Consider the following 27,222-nt stretch of genomic DNA (forward strand, 5'->3'; position numbering starts at 1 on the left):
AATAATACCCCTCTACCTAAAACTCTCAGCCCTGTGCGCAACTGCCCTGGGCTTCCTAACAGCCCTAGACCTCACTCTCATAACAAACAAACTAAAAATAAAAAACCCATCACAAGTATTCAAATTCTCCAACATACTAGGATATTTTCCCACCACAATTCACCGCACAATCCCCTATCAAAGCCTACTCATAAGCCAAGACCTAGCCCTCCTCCTATTAGATTCAACATGACTAGAAAAATCTATACCTAAAACAATCTCACAAGCACACATCACCACTTCCATAACCGTAACCACCCAAAAAGGCATAATCAAACTCTACTCCCTTTCTTTCCTTATCCCCCTTACCCTAGCCCTATTCCTAATAATATAACCTATTGCCCCGAACAATCTCAATTACAATGTACACACCAACAAATAGTGTTCAACCAGCAACTACCACCAATCAACGCCCATAATCGTACAAGGCACCCGCACCAATAGAATCACCCCGAATCAACCCTGACCCCTCCCCCTCAAAAATCACCCAATCACCAGTATCACTAAAACTAACCACCACCACTACCGCTTCATCCAAACTTAAAACCCATAAAACTAACACCACCTCCATTATCAACCCTACTAAAAGACCTCCCAAAACCTCAAACCCCGAACCCCATGTCTCGGGATACTCTTCAATAGCCATTGCTGTAGTATAACCAAAAACAACCATCATACCTCCCAGATAAACCAAAAACATCATTAGACCCATATAAACCCCCCCACAATTTAAAACGATCACACAACCAACCACACCACTAACAATTAACGCTAAACCCCCATAAATAGGAGAAGGCTTAGAAGAGAACCCCACAAACCCCATAACCAATAAAACACTCAATGTAAACAAAATGTACGCCATCGCTTCCACATGGACTCCAACCATGACCAACGGCATGAAAAACCATCGTTGTACTTCAACTATAAAAGCACCAATGACTCCAATACGCAAATCCAACCCAATCATAAAAACAATCAACCACTCCCTCATTGATTTACCCACCCCGCCTAACCTTTCCATATGATGAAACTTTGGCTCACTTCTCACAGCCTGTCTGACCTTACAAATCATCACAGGCCTACTATTAGCAATACACTACTCACCGGACACCTCCTCCGCCTTCTCCTCAATTGCACATATCACCCGAGACGTAAACTACGGCTGGATTACTCGCTATCTCCACGCCAATGGAGCCTCTATGCTCTTCATCTGCCTTTTCCTACACATCGGCCGAGGTATCTACTATGGCTCATATCTCCTTCTAGAAACCTGAAACATCGGCATTATACTCCTTCTTATAACCATAACAACAGCTTTCATGGGCTACGTTCTCCCATGAGGCCAAATATCATTCTGGGGAGCAACAGTAATCACAAACCTACTATCAGCAATCCCGTACATCGGAAACAACCTTGTCCAATGAATCTGAGGAGGATATGCCATTGATAGCCCTACTCTCACACGATTCTTCACCTTGCACTTCATCCTACCCTTCATCATCATCGCCCTCACAGCCGTACACTTACTATTCCTACACGAAACAGGATCAAACAACCCCTGCGGAATTTCCTCCGACTCGGACAAAATCGCCTTCCACCCCTACTACACAATCAAAGACATCCTAGGTCTAATTCTCCTCCTCTTTATCCTAGCAACACTAACACTACTCTCACCCAACCTCCTAAACGACCCAGACAACTACACTCCAGCCGACCCACTAAACACTCCCCCACATATCAAACCAGAATGATACTTCCTATTTGCATACACAATCCTACGATCTATCCCCAACAAACTGGGAGGCGTACTAGCACTATTCCTATCAATCCTCATCCTAGCAGCCATCCCCATACTTCACAAATCCAAACAACAAAGTATGATATTCCGCCCACTCAGCCAATTCCTATTCTGACTCCTAATCACAATCCTACTGACCCTTACCTGAATTGGAAGCCAACCGGTAACCCAACCCCTCATCACCATCGGCCAAGCAGCATCCATAATATACTTCATTACAATTCTAATCCTAATACCACTGGCTTCCCTAATTGAAAACAACCTACTCAAATGAACTTGCCCTCGTAGTATAAACTAATACACTGGCCTTGTAAACCAGAAATGAACACCCTTCCTAGGGCAATCAAAAAGAAAGCATCTAGCTCCACCTCCAACACCCAAAGCTGGTATTCTAACTTAAACTACTTTCTGCATTCTTATGTTGTACAAACTTCATAAAATAACCTTGACATCAACCTACCCACAATATTACTATGTAATTCGTGCATTACTGCTAGCCAGCATGTATAATATATAGTACTATATATGCTTGATTGTACATAAAACATATTATTACATATCAATACAACATTCCCAGACAACATGCTTACAAGCAAGTATTCCAATGTAAACTTCAACAGTAATACATGACATGACTCCTCCAAAGCCCATTCCACCCCCCCATGAATATCAACCGAACCAATCTATGTCAACCGTCCATAGTACATTAAATCGTTCATCGGACATAGCACATATCTATTAAATAATCCTCCTCACCACGGATGCCCCCCCTCACTTAGGGGTTTCTTGTTCACCATCCTCCGTGAAATCAGTATCCCGCACAAGAGTGCTACTCTCCTCGCTCCGGGCCCATAACTCGTGGGGGTAGCTATACTTGAGCTGTATCCGGCATCTGGTTCTTACCTCAGGGCCATAACAACCAACATCGCCCACACGTTCCTCTTAAATAAGACATCTCGATGGATCACAGGTCTATCACCCTATTAACCAGTCACGGGAGATTTCCATGCATTTGGTATCTTTTATCTCTGGTCCGCACGCAACCCCATCGCAGAATGCTGACTCCCACCACATCCCGTCCTGAATGCGCCTGTCTTTGATTCCTAGTACATGCAGTTATTAATCGCACCTACGTTCAATATTCTAGCTCCACGCGAACCTTAGCAAGGTGTTATTTAATTCATGCTTGTAGGACATACCAATAATCATCTTAACCAAGTACCATTCCCACCACGCCAATAAACCACAACCATACCTCATCAAACCCCCCCACCCCCCATCTCTGACCTTCATCCAAAACCCACTCTTGCCAAACCCCAAAAACAAAAGTCTTAACATATCCGATCAGAGCTCGCGTTTTCATCTTTTAGGTGTGCACAACTCCAACTGCCATTATCTCAACTAACAAACATTTACCTCACTAAACACCCCTTACACCAACCCATAATAGACCCTTCTCACACAACCCAAAAGAAGCTACCTCACAACTACACTAACACCCCTGTTTATGTAGCTTAAACCCACCCAAAGCAAGACACTGAAAATGCCTAGATGGGCTTACACACCCCATAAACAAATAGGCTTGGTCCTGGCCTTTCTATTAGCTCTTAGCAGGATTACACATGCAAGCATCCCCGCTCCAGTGAAGACGCCCTATAAATCATCATGACCAAGAGGAGCAAGCATCAAGCACGCACACGCAGCTCAAAACGCTTTGCCTAGCCACACCCCCACGGGAGACAGCAGTGACAAATATTTAGCAATGAACGAAAGTTCAACTAAGCCATGCTATATTTAGGGTTGGTCAATTTCGTGCCAGCCACCGCGGTTACACGATTAACCCCAGCTAATAGAGATCGGCGTAGAGGGTGTTTAAGATCTAACATAATAAAGCTAAACTCCACCTAAACTGTAAAACCCTAGCTAATGTAAAATAAACTACGAAAGTGGCTTTAAAGCTTCTGAACACACAATAGCCAAGACCCAAACTGGGATTAGACACCCTACTATGCTTGGCCCTAAACCTCAGTAGTTAGATAACAAAACTACTCGCCAGAATACTACAAGCAACAGCTTAAAACTCAAAGGACTTGACGGTGCTTTACATCCCCCTAGAGGAGCCTGTTCCGTAATCGATAAACCCCGATCCACCCCACCCTCTCTTGCTCAGCCTATATACCGCCATCTTCAGCAAACCCCAATGAAGGCTACAAAGTGAGCGCAAACGCCACTGCCGCGAATACGTTAGGTCAAGGTGTAGCCCATGAGACGGTAAAAAATGGGCTACATTTTCTATTTCAGAAAACCCACGAAAACCCTTATGAAACTTAAGGGTCCAAGGAGGATTTAGCAGTAAATTAAGAATAGAGTGCTTAATTGAACCAGGCCATAAAGCGCGCACACACCGCCCGTCACTCCTCTCAAATATATTTAAGGAATATCCTAACTAAACGCCCTAATATTTATACAGAGAGGATAAGTCGTAACATGGTAAGCGTACTGGAAGGTGCGCTTGGATAAATCAAGGTATAGCTTAATATAAAGCACCTGGCTTACACCCAGAGAATCTCAATGCCACTTGATTACCTTGAGCCAATACTAGCCCTAAGCACAACCAACACTAATACCAAACCAACACACACTAAACCATTCACCTACACAAAGTATAGGCGATAGAAATTTTAATCTGGCGCTATAGACATAGTACCGTAAGGGAAAAGTAAAAAACCACCCAAGCACAAAACAGCAAGGACTAACTCCTGTACCTTTCGCATAATGAATTAGCTAGAAACAATTTCACAAAGAGAACTACAAGCCAAACCTCTCTGTATAAATATTAGGGCGTTTAGTTAGGATATTCCTTAAATATATTTGAGAGGAGTGACGGGCGGTGTGTGCGCGCTTTATGGCCTGGTTCAATTAAGCACTCTATTCTTAATTTACTGCTAAATCCTCCTTGGACCCTTAAGTTTCATAAGGGTTTTCGTGGGTTTTCTGAAATAGAAAATGTAGCCCATTTTTTACCGTCTCATGGGCTACACCTTGACCTAACGTATTCGCGGCAGTGGCGTTTGCGCTCACTTTGTAGCCTTCATTGGGGTTTGCTGAAGATGGCGGTATATAGGCTGAGCAAGAGAGGGTGGGGTGGATCGGGGTTTATCGATTACGGAACAGGCTCCTCTAGGGGGATGTAAAGCACCGTCAAGTCCTTTGAGTTTTAAGCTGTTGCTTGTAGTATTCTGGCGAGTAGTTTTGTTATCTAACTACTGAGGTTTAGGGCCAAGCATAGTAGGGTGTCTAATCCCAGTTTGGGTCTTGGCTATTGTGTGTTCAGAAGCTTTAAAGCCACTTTCGTAGTTTATTTTACATTAGCTAGGGTTTTACAGTTTAGGTGGAGTTTAGCTTTATTATGTTAGATCTTAAACACCCTCTACGCCGATCTCTATTAGCTGGGGTTAATCGTGTAACCGCGGTGGCTGGCACGAAATTGACCAACCCTAAATATAGCATGGCTTAGTTGAACTTTCGTTCATTGCTAAATATTTGTCACTGCTGTCTCCCGTGGGGGTGTGGCTAGGCAAAGCGTTTTGAGCTGCGTGTGCGTGCTTGATGCTTGCTCCTCTTGGTCATGATGATTTATAGGGCGTCTTCACTGGAGCGGGGATGCTTGCATGTGTAATCCTGCTAAGAGCTAATAGAAAGGCCAGGACCAAGCCTATTTGTTTATGGGGTGTGTAAGCCCATCTAGGCATTTTCAGTGTCTTGCTTTGGGTGGGTTTAAGCTACATAAACAGGGGTGTTAGTGTAGTTGTGAGGTAGCTTCTTTTGGGTTGTGTGAGAAGGGTCTATTATGGGTTGGTGTAAGGGGTGTTTAGTGAGGTAAATGTTTGTTAGTTGAGATAATGGCAGTTGGAGTTGTGCACACCTAAAAGATGAAAACGCGAGCTCTGATCGGATATGTTAAGACTTTTGTTTTTGGGGTTTGGCAAGAGTGGGTTTTGGATGAAGGTCAGAGATGGGGGGTGGGGGGGTTTGATGAGGTATGGTTGTGGTTTATTGGCGTGGTGGGAATGGTACTTGGTTAAGATGATTATTGGTATGTCCTACAAGCATGAATTAAATAACACCTTGCTAAGGTTCGCGTGGAGCTAGAATATTGAACGTAGGTGCGATTAATAACTGCATGTACTAGGAATCAAAGACAGGCGCATTCAGGACGGGATGTGGTGGGAGTCAGCATTCTGCGATGGGGTTGCGTGCGGACCAGAGATAAAAGATACCAAATGCATGGAAATCTCCCGTGACTGGTTAATAGGGTGATAGACCTGTGATCCATCGAGATGTCTTATTTAAGAGGAACGTGTGGGCGATGTTGGTTGTTATGGCCCTGAGGTAAGAACCAGATGCCGGATACAGCTCAAGTATAGCTACCCCCACGAGTTATGGGCCCGGAGCGAGGAGAGTAGCACTCTTGTGCGGGATACTGATTTCACGGAGGATGGTGAACAAGAAACCCCTAAGTGAGGGGGGGCATCCGTGGTGAGGAGGATTATTTAATAGATATGTGCTATGTCCGATGAACGATTTAATGTACTATGGACGGTTGACATAGATTGGTTCGGTTGATATTCATGGGGGGGTGGAATGGGCTTTGGAGGAGTCATGTCATGTATTACTGTTGAAGTTTACATTGGAATACTTGCTTGTAAGCATGTTGTCTGGGAATGTTGTATTGATATGTAATAATATGTTTTATGTACAATCAAGCATATATAGTACTATATATTATACATGCTGGCTAGCAGTAATGCACGAATTACATAGTAATATTGTGGGTAGGTTGATGTCAAGGTTATTTTATGAAGTTTGTACAACATAAGAATGCAGAAAGTAGTTTAAGTTAGAATACCAGCTTTGGGTGTTGGAGGTGGAGCTAGATGCTTTCTTTTTGATTGCCCTAGGAAGGGTGTTCATTTCTGGTTTACAAGGCCAGTGTATTAGTTTATACTACGAGGGCAAGTTCATTTGAGTAGGTTGTTTTCAATTAGGGAAGCCAGTGGTATTAGGATTAGAATTGTAATGAAGTATATTATGGATGCTGCTTGGCCGATGGTGATGAGGGGTTGGGTTACCGGTTGGCTTCCAATTCAGGTAAGGGTCAGTAGGATTGTGATTAGGAGTCAGAATAGGAATTGGCTGAGTGGGCGGAATATCATACTTTGTTGTTTGGATTTGTGAAGTATGGGGATGGCTGCTAGGATGAGGATTGATAGGAATAGTGCTAGTACGCCTCCCAGTTTGTTGGGGATAGATCGTAGGATTGTGTATGCAAATAGGAAGTATCATTCTGGTTTGATATGTGGGGGAGTGTTTAGTGGGTCGGCTGGAGTGTAGTTGTCTGGGTCGTTTAGGAGGTTGGGTGAGAGTAGTGTTAGTGTTGCTAGGATAAAGAGGAGGAGAATTAGACCTAGGATGTCTTTGATTGTGTAGTAGGGGTGGAAGGCGATTTTGTCCGAGTCGGAGGAAATTCCGCAGGGGTTGTTTGATCCTGTTTCGTGTAGGAATAGTAAGTGTACGGCTGTGAGGGCGATGATGATGAAGGGTAGGATGAAGTGCAAGGTGAAGAATCGTGTGAGAGTAGGGCTATCAATGGCATATCCTCCTCAGATTCATTGGACAAGGTTGTTTCCGATGTACGGGATTGCTGATAGTAGGTTTGTGATTACTGTTGCTCCCCAGAATGATATTTGGCCTCATGGGAGAACGTAGCCCATGAAAGCTGTTGTTATGGTTATAAGAAGGAGTATAATGCCGATGTTTCAGGTTTCTAGAAGGAGATATGAGCCATAGTAGATACCTCGGCCGATGTGTAGGAAAAGGCAGATGAAGAGCATAGAGGCTCCATTGGCGTGGAGATAGCGAGTAATCCAGCCGTAGTTTACGTCTCGGGTGATATGTGCAATTGAGGAGAAGGCGGAGGAGGTGTCCGGTGAGTAGTGTATTGCTAATAGTAGGCCTGTGATGATTTGTAAGGTCAGACAGGCTGTGAGAAGTGAGCCAAAGTTTCATCATATGGAAAGGTTAGGCGGGGTGGGTAAATCAATGAGGGAGTGGTTGATTGTTTTTATGATTGGGTTGGATTTGCGTATTGGAGTCATTGGTGCTTTTATAGTTGAAGTACAACGATGGTTTTTCATGCCGTTGGTCATGGTTGGAGTCCATGTGGAAGCGATGGCGTACATTTTGTTTACATTGAGTGTTTTATTGGTTATGGGGTTTGTGGGGTTCTCTTCTAAGCCTTCTCCTATTTATGGGGGTTTAGCGTTAATTGTTAGTGGTGTGGTTGGTTGTGTGATCGTTTTAAATTGTGGGGGGGTTTATATGGGTCTAATGATGTTTTTGGTTTATCTGGGAGGTATGATGGTTGTTTTTGGTTATACTACAGCAATGGCTATTGAAGAGTATCCCGAGACATGGGGTTCGGGGTTTGAGGTTTTGGGAGGTCTTTTAGTAGGGTTGATAATGGAGGTGGTGTTAGTTTTATGGGTTTTAAGTTTGGATGAAGCGGTAGTGGTGGTGGTTAGTTTTAGTGATACTGGTGATTGGGTGATTTTTGAGGGGGAGGGGTCAGGGTTGATTCGGGGTGATTCTATTGGTGCGGGTGCCTTGTACGATTATGGGCGTTGATTGGTGGTAGTTGCTGGTTGAACACTATTTGTTGGTGTGTACATTGTAATTGAGATTGTTCGGGGCAATAGGTTATATTATTAGGAATAGGGCTAGGGTAAGGGGGATAAGGAAAGAAAGGGAGTAGAGTTTGATTATGCCTTTTTGGGTGGTTACGGTTATGGAAGTGGTGATGTGTGCTTGTGAGATTGTTTTAGGTATAGATTTTTCTAGTCATGTTGAATCTAATAGGAGGAGGGCTAGGTCTTGGCTTATGAGTAGGCTTTGATAGGGGATTGTGCGGTGAATTGTGGTGGGAAAATATCCTAGTATGTTGGAGAATTTGAATACTTGTGATGGGTTTTTTATTTTTAGTTTGTTTGTTATGAGAGTGAGGTCTAGGGCTGTTAGGAAGCCCAGGGCAGTTGCGCACAGGGCTGAGAGTTTTAGGTAGAGGGGTATTATTGGTAGAGGGGGTGAGGTTGGAGGGATGTTGCTGGTGATAAGAAATCCTGTGATCATGCTGCCTATTGTGAGGCGTTTAATTGGGTTTAATAGGGCAGGGTTATTTTCGTTAATATATGTTAGGGCTGGAAAACGGGGTGGTCCTGTTAGGGTGAGGAGGATGGTTCGAGTACTGTAGGCGCTTGTTAGGGAGGTAGCGATGAGAGTAATAAATAGGGCTCAGGCGTTGGTATATGACGTGTTTGTGGCTTCGATGATGAGGTCTTTGGAGTAGAAGCCTGTGAGGAAGGGTATTCCTGTAAGTGCTAGGTTGCCAATGATTATGGAAGTTGAGGTGAGGGGTATTGTTTTGAATAGACCTCCTATTTTTCGAATGTCTTGTTCGTTGTTTAGGTTGTGGATAATGGATCCGGAGCATATAAAAAGTAAGGCTTTGAAGAAAGCATGGGTGCAGATGTGTAGGAATGCTAGGTATGGTTGGTTGATGCCAATGGTGACTATTATTAGACCTAGTTGGCTTGAGGTGGAGAAGGCTACAATTTTTTTAATGTCGTTTTGTGTGAGGGCGCAGATGGCTGTAAATAGGGTAGTAGTAGCTCCTAGGCATAATGTGAGATTTTGAATTATTGTGTTGGTTTCTATTAGAGGATGGAAGCGGATGAGTAAGAACACCCCAGCAATGACTATTGTACTGGAGTGGAGTAGGGCTGAGACTGGAGTTGGGCCTTCTATGGCAGAGGGTAGTCAAGGGTGGAGACCAAATTGAGCTGATTTTCCTGCTGCTGCTAGGAGGAGGCCCATTAATGGAAGGGAGTTTGAGTTGGAGTTTAGGGCTAGTATTTGTTGGAGGTCTCATGAGTTGTAATGTAGGAGGAATCATGTTATGGCCAGGATAAGACCAATGTCGCCAATGCGGTTATATAAGATTGCTTGGATGGCTGCTGTGTTGGCGTCTGTCCGAGCGTGTCATCAGCTAATTAGGAGAAAAGATATAATTCCCACACCCTCTCAGCCAATAAAGAATTGGAAGAGGTTGTTGGCAGTGACTAGGGTTAGTATGGCTGTAAGGAAAATAAGGAGGTATTTGAAGAATTGATTAATATTTGGGTCTGAGTTTATGTATCATAGCGAGAATTCTATAATTGATCAGGTGATGAATAGTGCGATTGGAATAAATATTATAGAGAAGTAATCTAGTTTAAAGCTTAGTGTTAAGTCTAATGTTTGGGTTGTTATTCAATGTCAACTCCAGATGATCGTTTCTTGGTTTGAGAGGATGAATAAAGTTGTTGAGGGGAGGCTGGTAATGAAAGCATATATTACGGTTGTTTTTACGTAGTCTGGGTATGAACGTTTTTTATAAGGGTTGGTGAGGGTGGCGAAAATTGGAAGAGTCAGGGAGATGAGGGTTGTTATTATGATGGGGGTGTGCATGATTATTACTTTTATTTGGAGTTGCACCAATGCTTTTGACTCCTAAGGCCAATGGATAGCTGTTATCCTTTAAAAGTTGAGGAAACCGTAGTTTTAAGTACGGAGGCATGGATTAGCAGTCCTTGCGAGTTTTCTCGGTAAATAAGAAGTGGTAGGCCTCTATGGTTAGACTCACAATCTAATGTTTTAGTTAAACTATATTTACAGGAAGTAAACCCCAGGATGATGTTGGGGTTGAGAGATAGGAGGATAATTGGAGCGAGGTGTATGAATATTAATATGTTTTCTCGTGTGAAGGGGGGTTTTATATTGATTATGTGGTGTGTGAGTGTTCCTCGTTGTATTGTAATGAACATGTGGAGAGAGTAGAGGGCTGTGATTAGTATATTAAGGCCCGTTAACACAATGGTGATATGGGATCAGGAAAATGAAGTTGTGATTACAAAGAGTTCGCCTAGTAGATTAATGGTGGGGGGTAGGGCAAGGTTAGTAAGGCTTGCTGTGAGCCATCAGAAGGCTGTTAATGGAAGTAGGATTTGAAGTCCTCGGGATAGTAGTATGGTGCGGCTATGAGTGCGCTCATAGTTTGAATTGGCCAAGCAGAAATACATGGAAGAGGTGAGCCCGTGGGCGATTATAAGGGTAGTTGCGCCGGAGAAGCTTCAGGGGGTTTGGATGAGAGAGGCTACAATTACAAGGGCTATGTGGCTTACAGAAGAGTACGCGATAAGTGATTTTAGATCTGTTTGTCGGAGGCATGTTAGGCTTGTTATGATTATGCCCCATAAGGATAGTATGAGGAATGGGTAGGCTATATACTCCGTTAGGGGGTTGAGAATGGGAGTAAGCCGTATTATGCCATAGCCGCCTAATTTTAGGAGTACTGCGGCAAGGACTATTGACCCTGCAATGGGGGCTTCAACATGAGCTTTAGGGAGTCATAGGTGTAAGCCATAGAGGGGTATTTTTGTCATAAAGGCTATTATGCATGCTAGTCAGGTAAAGCCGTGGGACCAGGTGGTTGTTAGTTTTTGGTCTGTGAGTGTTAGTAGTGTGATGTTTAGTGAGCCTGTGTTGTTGTAGGTGTGGCTTAGTATGATGAGTAGGGGTAGAGAGCCGGTTAGTGTGTAGAATAGAAAGTATGTACTTGCGTTAAGTCGTTTTGCTTGGCTACCTCATTTAGCAATGATAATTAGGGTGGGGATAAGGGTGGTTTCAAATAGAATGTAGAATATAATTAGTTCTGTGGCCATGAATGTCAGAATTAAGGTGATTTGTAGGAGAATTGTTATGAAGAGGAAAAGTTTCTTTTGTAAGGGGGGTTCGTTGCACAGGTGATACTGGCTCGCTATAATCATGAGGGGTAGGAGTCAGATAGTTAGTGTTAAGAGGGGTGTTGTTAGAGGGTCAGAGGATAGGTAGGTTGAGTGATTGAGGAGGTTGGTGTTGGTTTGGTTGAAGAATAGTAAGGGAATGAGGCTGATAGTTAAGCTGTGTATAGTTAAGTTGATTCAGATTGTGTCGTTTTTAGAAAGTCATGTTATGGGTAGTAGTATGGTTGTGGGGATAATTATTTTTAGCATTGAAGCAGGTTCAGGTTGTGAACGTAATCTAGTCCGTATGTGTTGGAGATTGAGATTAGTAAGGCAAGACCTACTGCTGTTTCACAAGCAGCGAATACTAGCAAAATGATGGGTATGATGTTGACTAGGGGGAAGTGTGTGTTTGAGGCAATAAGAGTGGCTATGATAAAGAGTGATATTATTATTCCTTCTAGGCAGAGGAGAGAAGCTACTAAGTGTGAGCGGTAGGTTAGTATGCCTAGAAGAGAGATAGTAAATGCTAGTATGATGTTTATATAGGTGGGGGTCATTTGGTTAGTATGGTTATCATAATCTAATGAGTCGAAATCATTTATTTTGTTTAAACTACTTACCAATTCAGCTCAGTCTAGCCCCTTTTGAGTTCATTCATAGGCTAGGCTGAGAATTAGGATAATAATGAAAGCGAAGGTCGATTTGATTATTGTTGGGAGGTCTGTTGTTTGAATGGCTCATGGTAAGGATAGTAGTAGGGCGATTTCTATGTCAAATAGTAGGAAAGTAATGGCGATTAGGAAGAATTTTATTGAGAATGGGATGCGGGCAGGGTTTAGGGGGTCAAATCCACATTCGTAGGGGCTAGTTTTTTCTGCGTAGGAGTTGAGTTGGGGTAACCAGAATATGATAATTATCAGTAGCAAGGTTAATAGGGCGTTGATTGTTAAGGCTAGTACTAGGTTAATTACTCTTTTTTGAATGTTGTCAAAACTGATTGATTGGAAGTCAATTGTACTTGTTATACTAAAAGAGTAGGATCCTCATCAATAAATAGAAATGTAGAGGAGTAGTCAGATAACATCTACGAAGTGTCAGTATCAAGCGGCAGCTTCAAAGCCGAAGTGATGGTTCGATGTAAAGTGGTATAGTAGTTGGCGGATGAGGCAAATAAAGAGAAATGTGGATCCAATAATAACGTGGAGTCCGTGGAAGCCTGTGGTAATGAAGAATGTTGAGCCGTAGATGCCATCGGAGATGGTGAAGGGTGCTTCAAAGTATTCTGAGGCTTGTAGTAGGGTGAAATAGGTACCTAGTAGGATTGTGATGAGCAGGGCTTGGATTGTTTGTTTTCGGTCATTATTTATGAGGCTGTGGTGAGCTCAGGTGATTGTAACTCCAGATGCAAGTAATACAGAGGTGTTTAGGAGGGGTACTTCTATGGGGTTTAGGGGGGTGATGCCTGTTGGTGGTCAATGGCCCCCTAAGCAGGGTGTTGGGGCGAGGCTTGAGTGGTAAAACGCTCAGAAGAAGCCGATAAAAAAGAATACTTCTGAGATGATAAATAGTGTTATTCCGTACCGAAGGCTTTTTTGGACGGGTATTGTGTGGTGGCCTTGGTATGTGCTTTCTCGTACGATGTCGCGTCATCATTGATATAAGGTTAGTATGTTGGTTAGTAGGCCTAGTGTTAGTAGGGTGGTAGAGTAGAAGTGAAATCATATGACTAAGCCGGACGTTATTAAGAAAGCTGACAGAGCTCCTGTCAGCGGCCAGGGACTGGGTTTGACTATGTGATAGGCGTGGGTCTGGTGGGTCATTAGGTATTGTTATGTAGGTAGAGGCTAATTAAGAGTGTGAAGACGTAGGCTTGGATTAGGGCTACTGCAATTTCTAGAACAGTTAGTAGTGCCAGGAGTGTGGAAGTTAGTAGAGTTAGGGAGAAGTTGGTGGTTGATAGTGCTAGTGCAGCGTTTCCAATTAGGTGTATTAGCAGATGGCCGGCTGTGATGTTTGCGGTTAGTCGTACGGCTAGGGCTATCGGTTGAATAAGTAGGCTGATAGTTTCGATTGCTACTAACATGGGGATGAGAGGTGTGGGTGTGCCTTGTGGTAGGAGGTGGGCTAGGGAGTTTTTGGTTTTAAAGCGAAGTCCTATTATTACTGTGCCTGCTCATAGGGGGATTGCTATGGCTAGGTTCATGGAAAGTTGGGTGGTTGGTGTGAATGAGTAAGGCAGAAGTCCTAAGAGGTTTGTTATAGCAATAAATGTGATTAGGGATATTAGTATTAAAGATCAGGTTTGTCCCTTAGCGTTGTGAGTTATTATTATTTGTTTTAGGGTGAGTTGAGTCAGGTTTTGTTGAATGGTAGCTAGTCGATTATTAATGGGGTGTTTAGAGGCTAAGACCAGCATGGCGGGGAACAGGATAATTGGGATTGTGGCGGGTTGATTTAGGACTGTTGGGGTTGAGAAAGAGGTAAACAAGTTTTCGTTCATTTTGGTTGTCAGCGGGTGCTGTGGGATTGTAGGTTGGAGTTTTTTGTAAGAGGCGGTTGGTAGTGGTTTGTGTTTAGTAGTTTTAATTGTGTGATAAGATATAGTGTAGGAAGCATCGTCATAATAGTGGTGAATCATGTCGATGTGTCTAACTGGGGCATTTCACTGCAGGGGGTGTATCCCTCGTCTTTAACTTAAAAGGTTAACGCTGGAGTAGCTATACAGTGGGTTTGTAGGGTATTTTGAGAGTTTTTGAGGTGGGGGTGCTAGGGGAAGAGTAAGTAGGGTTATTTACAGAGTAAATACAGGTCCTATCTCAAAGATTTTTAGTGGGATTAGTTCTGCGACAATTGGTATGAAGCTGTGATTTGCGCCACAGATTTCTGAGCATTGTCCGTAATAGACGCCTGGTCGTGTAGCCGTGAAAACGGTTTGATTTAGACGTCCGGGTACGGCATCTGTCTTTAGGCCTAGTGTGGGAATAGTTCATGAGTGTAGAACGTCTTGGGATGTAATTATTATACGTACGGGGGCTTCAATTGGAAGGACTACTCGATTGTCAACTTCTAGGAGTCGAAGGTCTCCTGGGTTTAAGAATAGTGGGGGTAGTATGTATGAATTGAAAATTAGGCCTCCGTAGTCCGTGTATTCGTAGGTTCAGTACCACTGGTGTCCGATTGATTTGATGGTAAAGGATGGGTCGTTGACTTCATCTGTTAGGTATAGGACACGTAGGGATGGGAGAGCAATTAGGATTAGGATAACCGCGGGCAAGATAGTTCAGATAGTTTCTATTTCTTGGGCGTCTGTGATGTTAGTATTGGTTAGTTTTGTTGTGAGTGTTGAGAGCAGAGCATATAGTACTAGGAAGCTGATTAGAGATATGGCTATGAAGGCATGGTCGTGGAAGGTAATTAACTCTTCTATGATGGGGGATGTGGCGTCTTGCAGGCTTAGTTGAACTGGGTGGGCCATGTAAGATATATAGGGTTTAGCCTATGATTTAGCTTTGACGAAGCTATGAAATGATTTTTTCTAATATCTTGTTGAAAAAGTTATAGGGGCTATAAGACTGGCTTGAAACCGGTCCTAGGGGGTTCGACTCCCTCCTTTACTCTCTGAAGCATTGGGACATGGTGCCATGGTGCTCTGTGTCCCAGCCATGGCTAAAGGGACCAAGGCACAGCTTGGGCCAATGCTTCAAAGGGTGCAAGCCCCAAGCCTTGGTAGCTTCCACGTGGTGTTGGGTCTGTGGGAAGGCAGAAGGCAAGAGCTGAGGTTTGGGAACCTCCACCTAGATTTCAGAGGATGTATGGAAAAGCCAGGGTGTCCAGGCAGAAGTCTGCTGCAGGGGCGGGGCCTTCACGGAGAACCTCTGCTAGGGCAGTGCAGGGGGGAAATGTGAGGTTGGAGCCCTCACCCCACAGAGTCCCCACTGGGGCACTGTCCAGTGCAGCTGTGAAAAAAGGGCGACCATCCCCCAGACCCCAGAATGGTACATCTGACAGCTTGCACCATGTCATCTGGAAAAGCTGCAAGCACTCAACACCAGCCCGGGAAAGCAGCCACAGGGGCTGTACCCTGCAGAGCCACAAGGACAGGGCTGCCCAAGGCCGTGGGAGCCCATCCCTTGCATCAGTGTGGCCTGGATGTGACACAAGGAATCAAAGAAGATTATTTGGGGGCCTCAAGATATAATGACTGCCCTGCTGGGTTTCAGATTTGCAGCCTGCAGCCCCTTTGTTTTGGCTGATTTCTCCCTCTTGGAATGGGTCTATTTACCCAATGCCTGTACCCGATTTGTATCCTGGAATTAACTAACTTGGTTTTGATTTTACAGGCTCACAGGCAGAAGGAACTTGCCTTGAGTCAGATAAGACTTTAGACTCTGGACTTCTGAGTTAATGCTGGAATGAGTTAAGACTTTGGGGCACTGTTGGGAGGGCATGACTGTGTTTTGCAATGTCAGAAGCACAAGAGATTCGAGAAGAGTCAGGGGCAGAATGATCTAGTTTGGCTCTGTACTCCCGCCCACATCTCACGTTGAACTGTAATTCCCAATGTTAGGGGAGGGTCCTGGTGGAAGGATCATGGCAATGGATTTCCCCCTTGCTGTTCTCCGTTCTCACGATAGTGAGTGACTTCTCATGAGATCTGGTTGTTTAAAAGCACTTCCCCCTTTGCACTCTCTTCTGCTGTGCCATGTGAAGACACGCATGCTTCTCCTTCATCTTCCACCATGACTGTAAGTTTCCTGATGCCTCCCAGCCAGGCCTCCCAGCCAGCCTGAGGAACTTAAACCTCTTTTCTTCACCAATGACCAGTCTCAGGTGGTTCTTTACAACAGTGTGAGGACAGACTAACACACCACAGCACTTCAGCACTGAGCTGCTGAAAAGTAGTAATAAGGTCAAAATCTCAGAAGCGCTGAGAAAAATAGCCGCTGTGCAGAAAAGTGCTGTCACAGCAGCCTGGGGCCAGGGTCCCCTGGAAGGCGAGGCCACTCACGGCTGGCGTCTGGGGTCCCCCGCCCCGTGCTAGGGATTGTTCACAGCTCCAACGACAGGCACAGAGCAGTTTATGCTAAAGCTCACCTTCCCTCTGGGGTCTGGATTTTGGTACCTGCCTGGCAAGGGGGTGCCCTGTGACCAGACCCCAGTGACCCTGGGCACCAAGCCTCTGATGAGCTTCCCTAGTGGGCATTTCACACGTGTTCTCACAGCTCACTCCTGGGAATTAAGCACGTCCCATGTGCCTCTGCTGGGAGCAGATCTGGGCCTCACGCTGGATTCCCTTGGACGTCACCCACGCTCTTGTCCCTCTGCTGCTGTTGGCGCCCATCCCCTATAATAAATCATGGCCATAAGTGCCTGAACAGAGCCAGGGGAGACAGGTGGAATGTCACCATGGGAACCAGTGGGACCCATGGATCCAGGCTCCACAAAAGACGCTGGAGGTCAGAACAGCTGGGAGGCGCTGCACAGGCAGCCTTCCAGGTGAGGGCTCAGTCTCCAGGACTGCCCCACCGGCTGATGCCAACTGAAAGCCACACACAATCCACGCAAACCACAACTTCCCAACACGAGCCAGACAGACCACAACTTCCCAACACACAAGCCACGCAGACAACCTCCCAACATGTGAGCCACACAGACATGACCTCCCAACACATGAATCATGCAAACCACAACTTCCCAACACATAAGCCACACAGACGCAAGCCATGCAGACCACAACCTCCCAACACATAAGCCACACAGACACAACCTCCCAACACATAAACCACACAGACCACAGCAGCTTCCCAACACACGAGCCACACAGACAACCTCCCAACACACAAGCCACACAAACAACCTCCCAACACACGAGCCACGCAGACTACAACTTCCCAACATATAAGCCACACAGACAACCTCCCAACACGTGAGCCATGCAGACTACAGCAACTTTCTAACACGTGAGCCACGCAAACCACAACTTCCCAACACACAAGTCACACAGACCACAACTTTCTAACACATGAGCCACACAAACCACAACCTCCAAACACATAAGCCACACAGACCACAGCAATTTTCCAACACACGACCCATGCAGACCACAACCTCCCAAAACACAAGCCACACAAACAACTTCCCAACACATGAGCCATGCAGACCACAAATTCCCAACACATAAGCCACACAGACCACAGCAACTTCCCGACACGTGAGCTATGCAAACCACAACCTCCCAACACGTGAGCCAAGCAGACCACAACCTCCCAATACACAAGCCACGCAGACCACAACCCCCCAACACGTAAGTTATGCAGACCACAACCTCCCAACACGCAAGCCACGCAGACCACAACATCCCAACACGCAAGCCACGCAGACCACTGCAACTTCCCACCAGGTGCAGGCAAACAGAAGCAGACGCCTCTGAAATGCCCCCACTTCAGCATTCTTTACATCCCATCCTATGTGCATTTTGAAGACTTAATATGAAAAAAAACCATAAAGTTCAAGTTAATGTTTTCTACAGACTACATGTTGAGAGGTGAAATAAAACCTGCCGGGATTAATGTCACCTGCATTGCTCTACTTCTCTTATCAGGGCTAGTAGGAAACCTGAGACTGCAGACAGCCCGTGCTCTGTTTCCATTGGAGACACTGGGTCTAGAACATCTTCTGCCAGAAAGGAGGGTGCAGTCAGCTGAGTGGGCTCCACCACCACACAGACCATCTGTGGCAGGAGCCACAGGAACAGGGTCGGTGGCCTATCATGGACCATCTGTCGGATCCAACACCAGCCTACAGACCCCATGAGCCAGGTCCCTCGGCCCGTGAGCCCAGAGCACTCACTTGATCTTGCTGAAGACGATGTCCACGTCGGTGACCGTCACGTTCCTGCCGTTGATCACCTGGCAGTCCTTGCACAGCTTCGACCAGTTCTTGCCGTGCATCTCCCTCCCAGTGGCCCTGGTGTCCCCGTGCACCGCAAAGCGCCGGAAGGCCTCCTCCAGGGCACTGAGCTCGGGGGCCGCTGCTGCACCCTCACCGGCACCCTCCGACTCCAGCGACAGCCTCTTGGCCGCCTGGTCCTTCAAGGGGTCCCCTGGGGACTTGGGGGGCGTCCTGTTGTCAGCTTTGGCGGGCTTCGCCTTGTCAGCCATGTTGCTGTGGAGGAAGGAGAGGGGAAAGGTGTCACCCGGGCCATGTCCCAGCTGACCTGGGCGCAGCCCAGGAGACCCACCATACCAACGAGCACCAGGATGTGGCTGAGATGGGCAGGCCCTCCCGGGGCGACGTGGCGAGGGCTGAGACGGGCAGGCCCTCCTGGGGAGACGTGGCGAGGGCTGAGATGGGCAGGCCTTCCCGGGGCGACGTGGCGAGGGCTGAGATGGGCAGGCCCTCCCGGGGCGACGTGGCGAGGGCTGAGACGGGCAGGCCTTCCCAGGGCGACATGGCAAGGGCTGAGATGGGCAGGCCCTCCCGGGGCTGGGCGTGAGGCCCCTCAGACCCTCAGAGCCAGCTGCCCTGGAGGCACGGGTGTCCAGCTGCCAGGCAGAGTGGAGCCAAGCGAGGCCTTGCCCACTTGCCGTCATTGGGCCAAGAACTCCCTAAGCTAGATAAAGCCAGCAGCTTTAGGGTGGGAGCTGAGCTGGGTGCCAGAGGCTCCAGGCCGAGCAAGCTCAGGGTGTGACTGGCAGCATCACAGCCCATCCTGGGTCCTCCCCACCACCACACTTTTCCACTGCCCCTCCTGTGGACGCCCGCTCTGCAGCTCTGGGGGACACCTGAGGACCACACCCTCCCCAGGGTCTGTGAGGGGACGCCTTCCTCCGGGAGGGTCCACAGTGGTCCTGGGAGAGCCGCTCCCACCCCAGTGCAGAGCCTCTGACCATAGATGGAGCTTTGGGTTGGGGGGGGTGTGCGTGGTGGCCCTGGGGGCACCTGAGGATGCTCTGCCCAGGTGCCCTGGGCCTGCCGAGCCCACGGTGCCCCAGCCAGGGGAGGGGACTGCGGGTGTGCAGGGTTGAGGCAGTGGTGGGGGCACCGGAGTCGGGGCGCAGGGACGCCCTCTGGACTTTGCAAGGCGCCCACCCCCAGAGCAGGCGGCTGGGCCATGGGGTTGAGAAGACTGAGGGGTGCCGCTCAGGGAGGGTTTGGAGACGCAGGGCTACGCCACAGGGCGGGGCTGCCGAGGCCGCCTCCCCACCACGCATGGTGAGACCCAGTCACGTCCTGAAGGACTCAGAGTGAGGTGCTGGCCTCCGCATGACAGCCGCTTCCCCAAGGGGCCGGGTCGCCAGGTCGGCCCTCAGCGCTGCACTGAGAGCTGAACGTGGCCTCGGCCCACAGACACAAGAGCCGGTGGGAGGGTCGGTGCCGAGGACACAGGTGCATGTCCCAACCCTGGGACTCAAGGAGCCCTCTCAGATCTGGAGTTCTCAGCACCAGTCATGGCCAAAGTGTGGCTCTGTCATCCTGGGGGTCCTGAGTGTGGCCCCTGCTGACCTTGAGATCCCACAGATTCCCCCAAAACAGCTGGAAAAAAATCCAGAGGTGCTGCCTACACTGAGGACCTTAAGGGCCTCAGGCCCCTCCCATTCACCCCTTTCCTGGAAGGCACCGAAAATGCAGATGCCAACACAGCAGAGGACACAGGGGCAGGACCCAGTCGGGTAGGACCAAGTGGGGCAGGATCCCGGCAGGGGCGGGGCCGCGTGGGGGCAGGATCTCGGTGGGTGCGGGGCCGCGTGGGGGCAGGATCCCGGCGGGGGCGGGGCCGCGTGGGGGCAGGATCCCGGCGGGGGCGGGGCCGCGTGGGGGCAGGATCCCGGCGGGGGCGGGGCCGCGTGGGGGCAGGATCCCGGCGGGGGCGGGGCCACCTGGGGTCAGGATCCTGGGGGTAGAAGGGCTGGGTCAGGTGTCCAGCCAGAAACAGTCTCCCGTTTTATCGCTGACACCATTTCTTTGTCTGAAACAGGAGCTGCTCACAGGCCTGGCCTGTGTTTCCACTGGGCCTGTGCAGCAGGGGACGCTGGGCAGGAGGAGCGGTTGGGAAATTCCCAGAAGCAATGGTGGGTTTTGTGAGCACCCAGAACAGTGGTGGGCGTGCGGGTCAGAGGAAAAGAACCCTCTGGGATGCTTCAAACTCAGGGCCGCGTTCTGTGGTCTTATCTCGTGTGGGGACGCGCCTGAACAAAGACCCTTATTCACACACCTCCGTGAGTCATCGGGACCGTGGGCACCAACTTTGCCACCGAATTGCCACCGTGGGACGGAGGTGCAATGGGGCTCCCGGACTCTGCAAAGGACACTGCAGCGGAGACTCATCCTGGTCTGAGACGGCTGTCCGAGGCCCAAGTGAGAGTTAAACCACATCCCCAGCCAGTGCCCACCACCCACGCCAACACCATTTCTCTAAAGCACCACACAGGACATTCCGCCAACGGAGCATCCCAAAACGGAATAAAATAGATCCTGGCTGGCTCATCCCATCAACCACGTCCGAGACTCGGCGGCTGCAGATGCGGTGGGACAGGCCTCCTTTAAAGGCACCTCCCGTGGGGACAGCCAGGGCTCTCACGGGGGGCACAGCAGGTTAGAGAACACAGCTGGGGCTCTCACAGGAGGCACAGTGGGTTACAGGAGAAAACAGCCGGGGCTCTCACAAGGGGCAGAGCAGGTTACAGGACACGGCAGAACCAGGGGCTGGTCCCTCATCCAGCGCAGCTTCACTGAGCGCCAGATGCACGAGGACCGTGCCCCACCCCAGGCCAGTCACTGCCCGTGGGTTGCCCTCGGGGCTCCAGCTCCAGGGCACCTGCAGGCAGCTGGGACCAGGCCAGCTCTGGGCCAACGGTGGCCCCATCTAATTCCCAGAACCTGTGAACCCGACCTTGTTTGGAGAAAGGATCTGGAAATGAGATCATCCCGGATTATCCACGGCTGAGCCCTAAATCCAATGGTGAGTGTCTCTACCTAGAAGAGGCAGAAGAGAAGACACACAGAAAAGAGGAGAAGGTGCTACAGGCTGAATTCGTCCCCTCTAAAATCCACACTGGAACCTAATCCCCATTGTGGTGGCATTAAGTGCCACCAAGGACACGGGCCAACAGGAAACTGTGTGGGTGAATGGCTTCGACCCCTCTGGAAACTGCTTGGCATCATCTGATGAATGTAAAGACACACATGATCGCGGATCCAACGGCTCCACTTCCAGATTGACCCAAGAGACTCCTGCCCACGTGCCCCAAAGAACATCCCAGGAATGCCCACGACAGCTTCATCCCTAGTTGCCAAGAAAGGGAAACCACGTGGACAGGCGCCTGCTGCCAGCATGGTGGTCTGAAGGACAGCGGGCATCCCCGCGAGAGTGTGGGCAGCATGAGCGCGAGCGCCTGGGGCTCCTCGATGCAGTGTGGACGGACACTCGCGCACACTGTTGACCACGGTGAGCCGGCACGGCAGAGTGCCCACTGCGCGGCTTCTGGTTAAACGTTAAAAACACAGGCAAAGGCAGAGCACAGTGCTCAGGAATTGGTGATTCGATGAGAAAACAGACAGTGAGTAAGACCCCATCCCACTCCCGGAACACGAAGAGAGGCAGCCCACAACGACTGGCACTAGAACTGCAGGTGGACTGTGCCAGGTGCCAGCTGGGGCCCTCACAGCAGGCGGCCTGGGGACACGTGGGCACTGGCGAAGGTGGCAGGAACAAGCCTGGTGGGAGGTGAGGCTGAGATGAGCTTCACCCCAGTGGCTCCGCCCATGGCCCAAGCTCCTCTGGCACTGAGAAGGCAGAGGTGCCACCCCGACGAGGAGCAGAGGAAACCGGCACTTGGGCAGCCTTAGGAGAAGCGGGGGCTGGTGTGCACAGGAGAGGATGGACCCCCCAGAAGCAGCCACGGTGGCCAGGTCACCTGTGAGACACCATGGGTGGGAGATGCAGGTGGCTGTGCACAAGGCAGAGGGTGCTGGGAGCTCGCCTGTGTCATACGTGAGGGCACTTGGGCCAGGGCCTGGGTTGGAAGCCACGTCCAGACCCCATACGGGTGCTCGCTGCTCCTGTCCCCACTGACTGATGACTGATGGCCAGAGGGAGGCAGCGGGTGTGTGAAGTCGCCTGGCAGGTGCGGCTGTTGGTGGCATTCCCTGGGCAGAGGTCACATTGGACGTTGGTGAACAAATGAGCAGGTTGGGGTTACAGGTTATGGAATCTGGGAAATGTGGTCTGTGACGCCATGCGCACTGGGGGATCACGTGGAGCCCACATGGGTGGGCACCTTTGATCATGCCAAGAAGTCAGACGTGGGACACAGAGCCGGCCCGGAGGAACGCACGCACCAATCCCTTCCCTGAGCCGCACTGAACGGGGAAAGGGCTCCAGGTGGCCTTAACCGCTGGGCTTAAAGAAAGGTTAAGAACCTCCCTTCCCTTCCAGAACCTCACTTTTCAAAGACGTCAGCACAACTGGGGTCCTCAGAGGAGGCGCTCACCCTTCCACGATGGAAGGGAGAAGCCCAGCTTTCTGAACGGATGAGGCTGCAGAAGGCAGCTGGTATGATGAAAAGACAGAAAGCTTTGCCTGCTTCCACTCTTTTGAAAGATTTTTTATATTTCTTCCCCAAAGAAAGTCACGCATTTGGACATTCAGACATTAAATCACAATTCACAATTAAGTAGTGCTTAAGTTAAAGGAGCAACATGGAACCCAGAACAGTCTTAATTTGCGTATCAGGAAATAAGATTTAGGGACAGCTGATGTTTTTCTTAATTCTTTTTCTGAGAACCGCGTGCCACTTTCCTGCGGGGTGCTGCCCTTCCCCAGGCGTGATTCCAGGGGGCTGCAGACCACAGAACCCGCCCCTCCCCTGGATCCAGCAGGGTCAATCAAAGCCATTCCCAGGCAGAGCCCTGCAGCGCTGGGGAGGGGCTGCCCCACTGAGGAGGTGCTGCTGAGTTGATGTGCCCTGGAGGCCCTGGCGGGGAGACGGCCTGGAGGTGAAATGCCCAGGATGGGGAAGCCCTGGGCAGGGGAAGCCCTAGGGAGGGAGAAGCACTGGGTGGAAGAACCCTGCGGGTGGGGGATGCACTAGGGGGCGGGATGCACTGGGGAGGGGGAAATCCCCTGGTGGGCATACGCTGGGGAGGGGGATTACCTGGGGAAGGGGATACCCTGGGTGGAGATTCCATTTGGGGAAGAAGCCCTGGGTTGGGGGGGATTCCCTGGGTGGAGATGCCATGTGGGGAAGATGCCCTGGGTTGGGGGGGATTCCCTGGGTGGAGATGCCATGTGGGGAAGATGCCCTGGGTGGGGAGATGCCCTGGGTGAGGGGGATGTGCTGGGTGTGGGGGGGTGCCCTGGGAGGGGTGGTGCCCTGGGAGGGGTGGTGCCCTGGGTGGGGGAGTGCCCTGGGTGGGGGGGTGCCCTGGGTGAAGATGCCATGTGGGGAGGATACCCTAGGTGGGGGGGATTCTCTGGGTGGGGAATCCTTGTGGGGATTGTCCTGGGTGGTGGAGCCTTGGGGAAGGAATGGCCTAGGGGGTGGCTCTGGGAGGGGGTAGCTCTGGGAGGTAGAGGTATTGGGAGGAGGATGTCACCTTAGGGGGATATCTGTTGCTGATGCCCTAGGAGGGAAGCCCTGTGTGGGAGATCATCAGAGTGGGGGGTGCCATGGGTGGGAGATGCAGTGAGTGGAAGCTGCCCTGAGTGGGCGTTCTACTGTGTGCAGGATCACCTGGGTGGGAGCTGCCCCAGGTGGGGGATCATCCAGGTGGGGGATCATCTGGGTGGGGTATGCCCTGGGTGGGGGCTGCCCTGGGTGGAAGATCATATCAGGGGCATGCGGTGGGTTATGGCCCTGTGCCACCTCCTAACACACACACACCAAGAAGAAGGTGGTCTCCCTAGAAGAAGGATCCATGCAGGGCATCTTGGGGTTTGGCTCGTGGATGCCGGGGACCAGGTCTGAGCCCCAGATGTGGCTGGGCCTGACCCACGCAGCTCCACCCCTTCCTTCCCAGGAAACACCTTTTGCTCCAGCAGTAGGAACTAGGCGTGTGTACATTCTGCTGCCTGATCCTGGCTCCTGGCTGAGGGTTTGTGGGCTCAGATGGACTTGACACCCGGCCGCAACCCTCCTGGGCACAGCCTTCTGGCTCCCCCAGCCCAGGCAGAGGCAATGACTGACTCTCCTCACCCAGAGTGTTTTCCCGAAGGCACTTCTGCCTGAGGGCACCAGGCTGGGCCAGGTACTGCAGGGCGCTGACCAGCACTGGCCTGGGGCCCCCGAGAGCCCCAGATGGCATCCCTCTCACACAGTCCTCCTGTCTCACCACCAGCTATAAACAGACTTGGCTCTCTGCTGGCACGGCGTCCCCCAAGGAAGCTTTTAATTCTCAGCGTCCTCTGCAGGGAGTGGCTCCCACAGGCCTGAGAGGGAACAGACTGCCTGCTCTCCAGAGAGCTCCCCAGTCTCCATCTGCGATGGGTGATCCTAATTTTCTTTAGGAAGTTCTCCCAAGCCCTGCGTGTGGCGCTTTGGCCTTTGTGCCCACGGAGGCCCCCTGCAGCCCCTCCCTCCAGACCCTGCCCAGCCCCAGGCAGGAACCCTGTTGACCGATTCCCAGGCCTAGGGCAGCCACTGCCAGTGTGAGGCTTGCAAATTAGGGTAGAGGGGTCAAAAGGAAGCCCCTTTTAGACCATTTCTATGAGCATTTCTATGCACATTTCCACAATGAGCATTTATAACCTTGTATAATCGTTAAAACATGTATTGAAACTTCAGGGAATTCGGGAAGATGGACCAACCCCAGCTGTAAGATGAAAATGCAGCCAGTGACCCAGGAGCTTCCTCCACGCACACGTGGTCCAGTCCCCGTGACTTCATGCTTTGTGAAGATGCAGAGCGAGTTCATGCCGGCGCCTTTCGGAATCAGGGATCCCATTAGAAACCATGAAAGCTGCAGACCCCTCCCGGGAAACGCACACACCCTCCTGGAGCTCGCCTTCTGCAGCCGCTCCTGGAGCCTGCCCCTCCCCCACAGGCCCTCCGAGGATCACGTGGTGGGGAGGCGCTGGCACCCAGCTGCTGACAGGCGCGAGAGCCCAGTTCAAGGTGCCGGCATCAGGCTGCAGCTGCCTCACTCCCCTCCACTTCCTGCCCCTTCCAGGTCTCCGTCCAGCCCCATCTCCTAGTCCCAGGCCACAGGGAGCTGGGTCACCTGCCAGGGGCAGGGGGTGGCTGGGAGCGGGGGGAGACCTCTCCCCCAGAGAAGTCGGGCGGGCAGGGGTGGCCGGGGTGGGCTGAGGGGCCCAGTCCTCTATGGGTCTCCCAGGGGCCCTGCACGCAGAAGAGCCAATAAACATGCCAGGTGGATCAGCGGTGACACTGAGAGGGAACGCAAACCCCCACCCAAACAGCAGCCCCCCAACCCCATCCAAACAGCAGCCCCCCAACCACCATCAAAACACCCAAACCCCATCAAAACAGCAGCCCCCAAACCCCATCAAAACAGCAGCCCCCAAACCCCATCAAAACAGCAGCCCCCAAACCCCATCAAAACAGCAGCCCCCCAACCCCATCAAAACAGCAGCCCCCAAACCCCATCAAAACAGCAGCCCCCAACCCCATCAAAACAGCGGCCCCCAAACCCCATCAGAACAGCAGCCCCCCAACCACCATCAAAACAGCAGCCCCCAAACCCGCATCAAAACAGCAGCCCCCAACCCCATCAAAACAGCAGCCCCCAAACCCGCATCAAAACAGCAGCCCCCCAAGCCCCATCAAAACAGCAGCCCCCACACCCCATCAAAACAGCAGCCCCTAAACCCTCATCAAAACAGCAGCCCCGCCACGGCCAGGGAGGGACGCGCTTCTCACCTCCCTCGGCTCCGTTTACGTAACCGAAACCGCAGAATAAAGGGCTCCTCAGATCCTCGGGCGCTGCTCCCAGGGGTGCGGGAAGGTGTCCCGGCAGCGCCTCTCCATCGCCACAGGCCCGCGGGCGGTAGCCAAGGCCCGGGGAAGCCCGAGGCGCTGCGGGGGACGGTCTGACACCCCCACCTGCCGGGACCCGGTGGTGTCAGGACCCCGAGACGGCTCATTCTGGGCCGTTTCTATGGCCCGGGATCTCTCAAAACCCGCTGTGGGCTGTGGCTTCACTCCAGCCCTCCACGCCCTAATTTCCCACGCCTCACATTGGCGGCGGCCCCCTAGGCCTGGGAATAGGGAAACGGTTCGAGTCCCGGGCTGGGGAGGGCCTGGAGGGAAAGGCTGCAGGGGTGTCCCCGGCAGCGAAGAAAGGCCAAAGCGCCAGGCGCAGGGCCCGGAGACGGTGACAGACCTGTCCCTGGCGCGGCGGACGGTGACCCCCGCCCGCGGCCTTTGCGAAACCTCCCTGCCGCCTCCGGGCACCGAGCGCTGCGCCGAACTCCGGGCATCCCAATCCGGGGGCGCCGGGACGCGCGGGACGGCCCGGGAAGGGGGCTCGGGTGAGCGCGGGGGG

At 50.6% G+C, this 27,222-nt stretch overlaps 1 protein-coding gene across 28 annotated transcripts in view; it reads right to left on the bottom strand.

Moving 5' to 3' along the window:
* Nucleotides 1-27,222, bottom strand: part of LOC135964414 (tubulin polymerization-promoting protein-like) — an 89,224-nt gene that overhangs the window by 52,788 nt on the left and 9,214 nt on the right. For 11 of the 28 annotated variants that reach the window (XM_073993065.1, XM_073993066.1, XM_073993064.1 and 8 more), the window contains exons 1-2: nucleotides 26,598-26,859; nucleotides 18,568-18,882 (exon numbers count right to left, since the gene is read on the bottom strand). In XM_073993065.1, the coding sequence (XP_073849166.1) occupies nucleotides 18,568-18,882; nucleotides 26,598-26,821 (539 nt within the window). In that variant the 5' untranslated portion in view covers nucleotides 26,822-26,859. Of the gene's footprint in view, nucleotides 1-18,567; nucleotides 18,883-20,932; nucleotides 21,694-26,597; nucleotides 26,860-27,222 lie in introns of those variants that run through there. The other 17 variants (XM_073993083.1, XM_073993077.1, XM_073993072.1 and 14 more) reach the window with 7 other exon arrangements.

Source organism: Macaca fascicularis, chromosome 6 (assembly GCF_037993035.2).
Source record: "Macaca fascicularis isolate 582-1 chromosome 6, T2T-MFA8v1.1".
Lineage (NCBI taxonomy): Eukaryota > Metazoa > Chordata > Mammalia > Primates > Cercopithecidae > Macaca > Macaca fascicularis.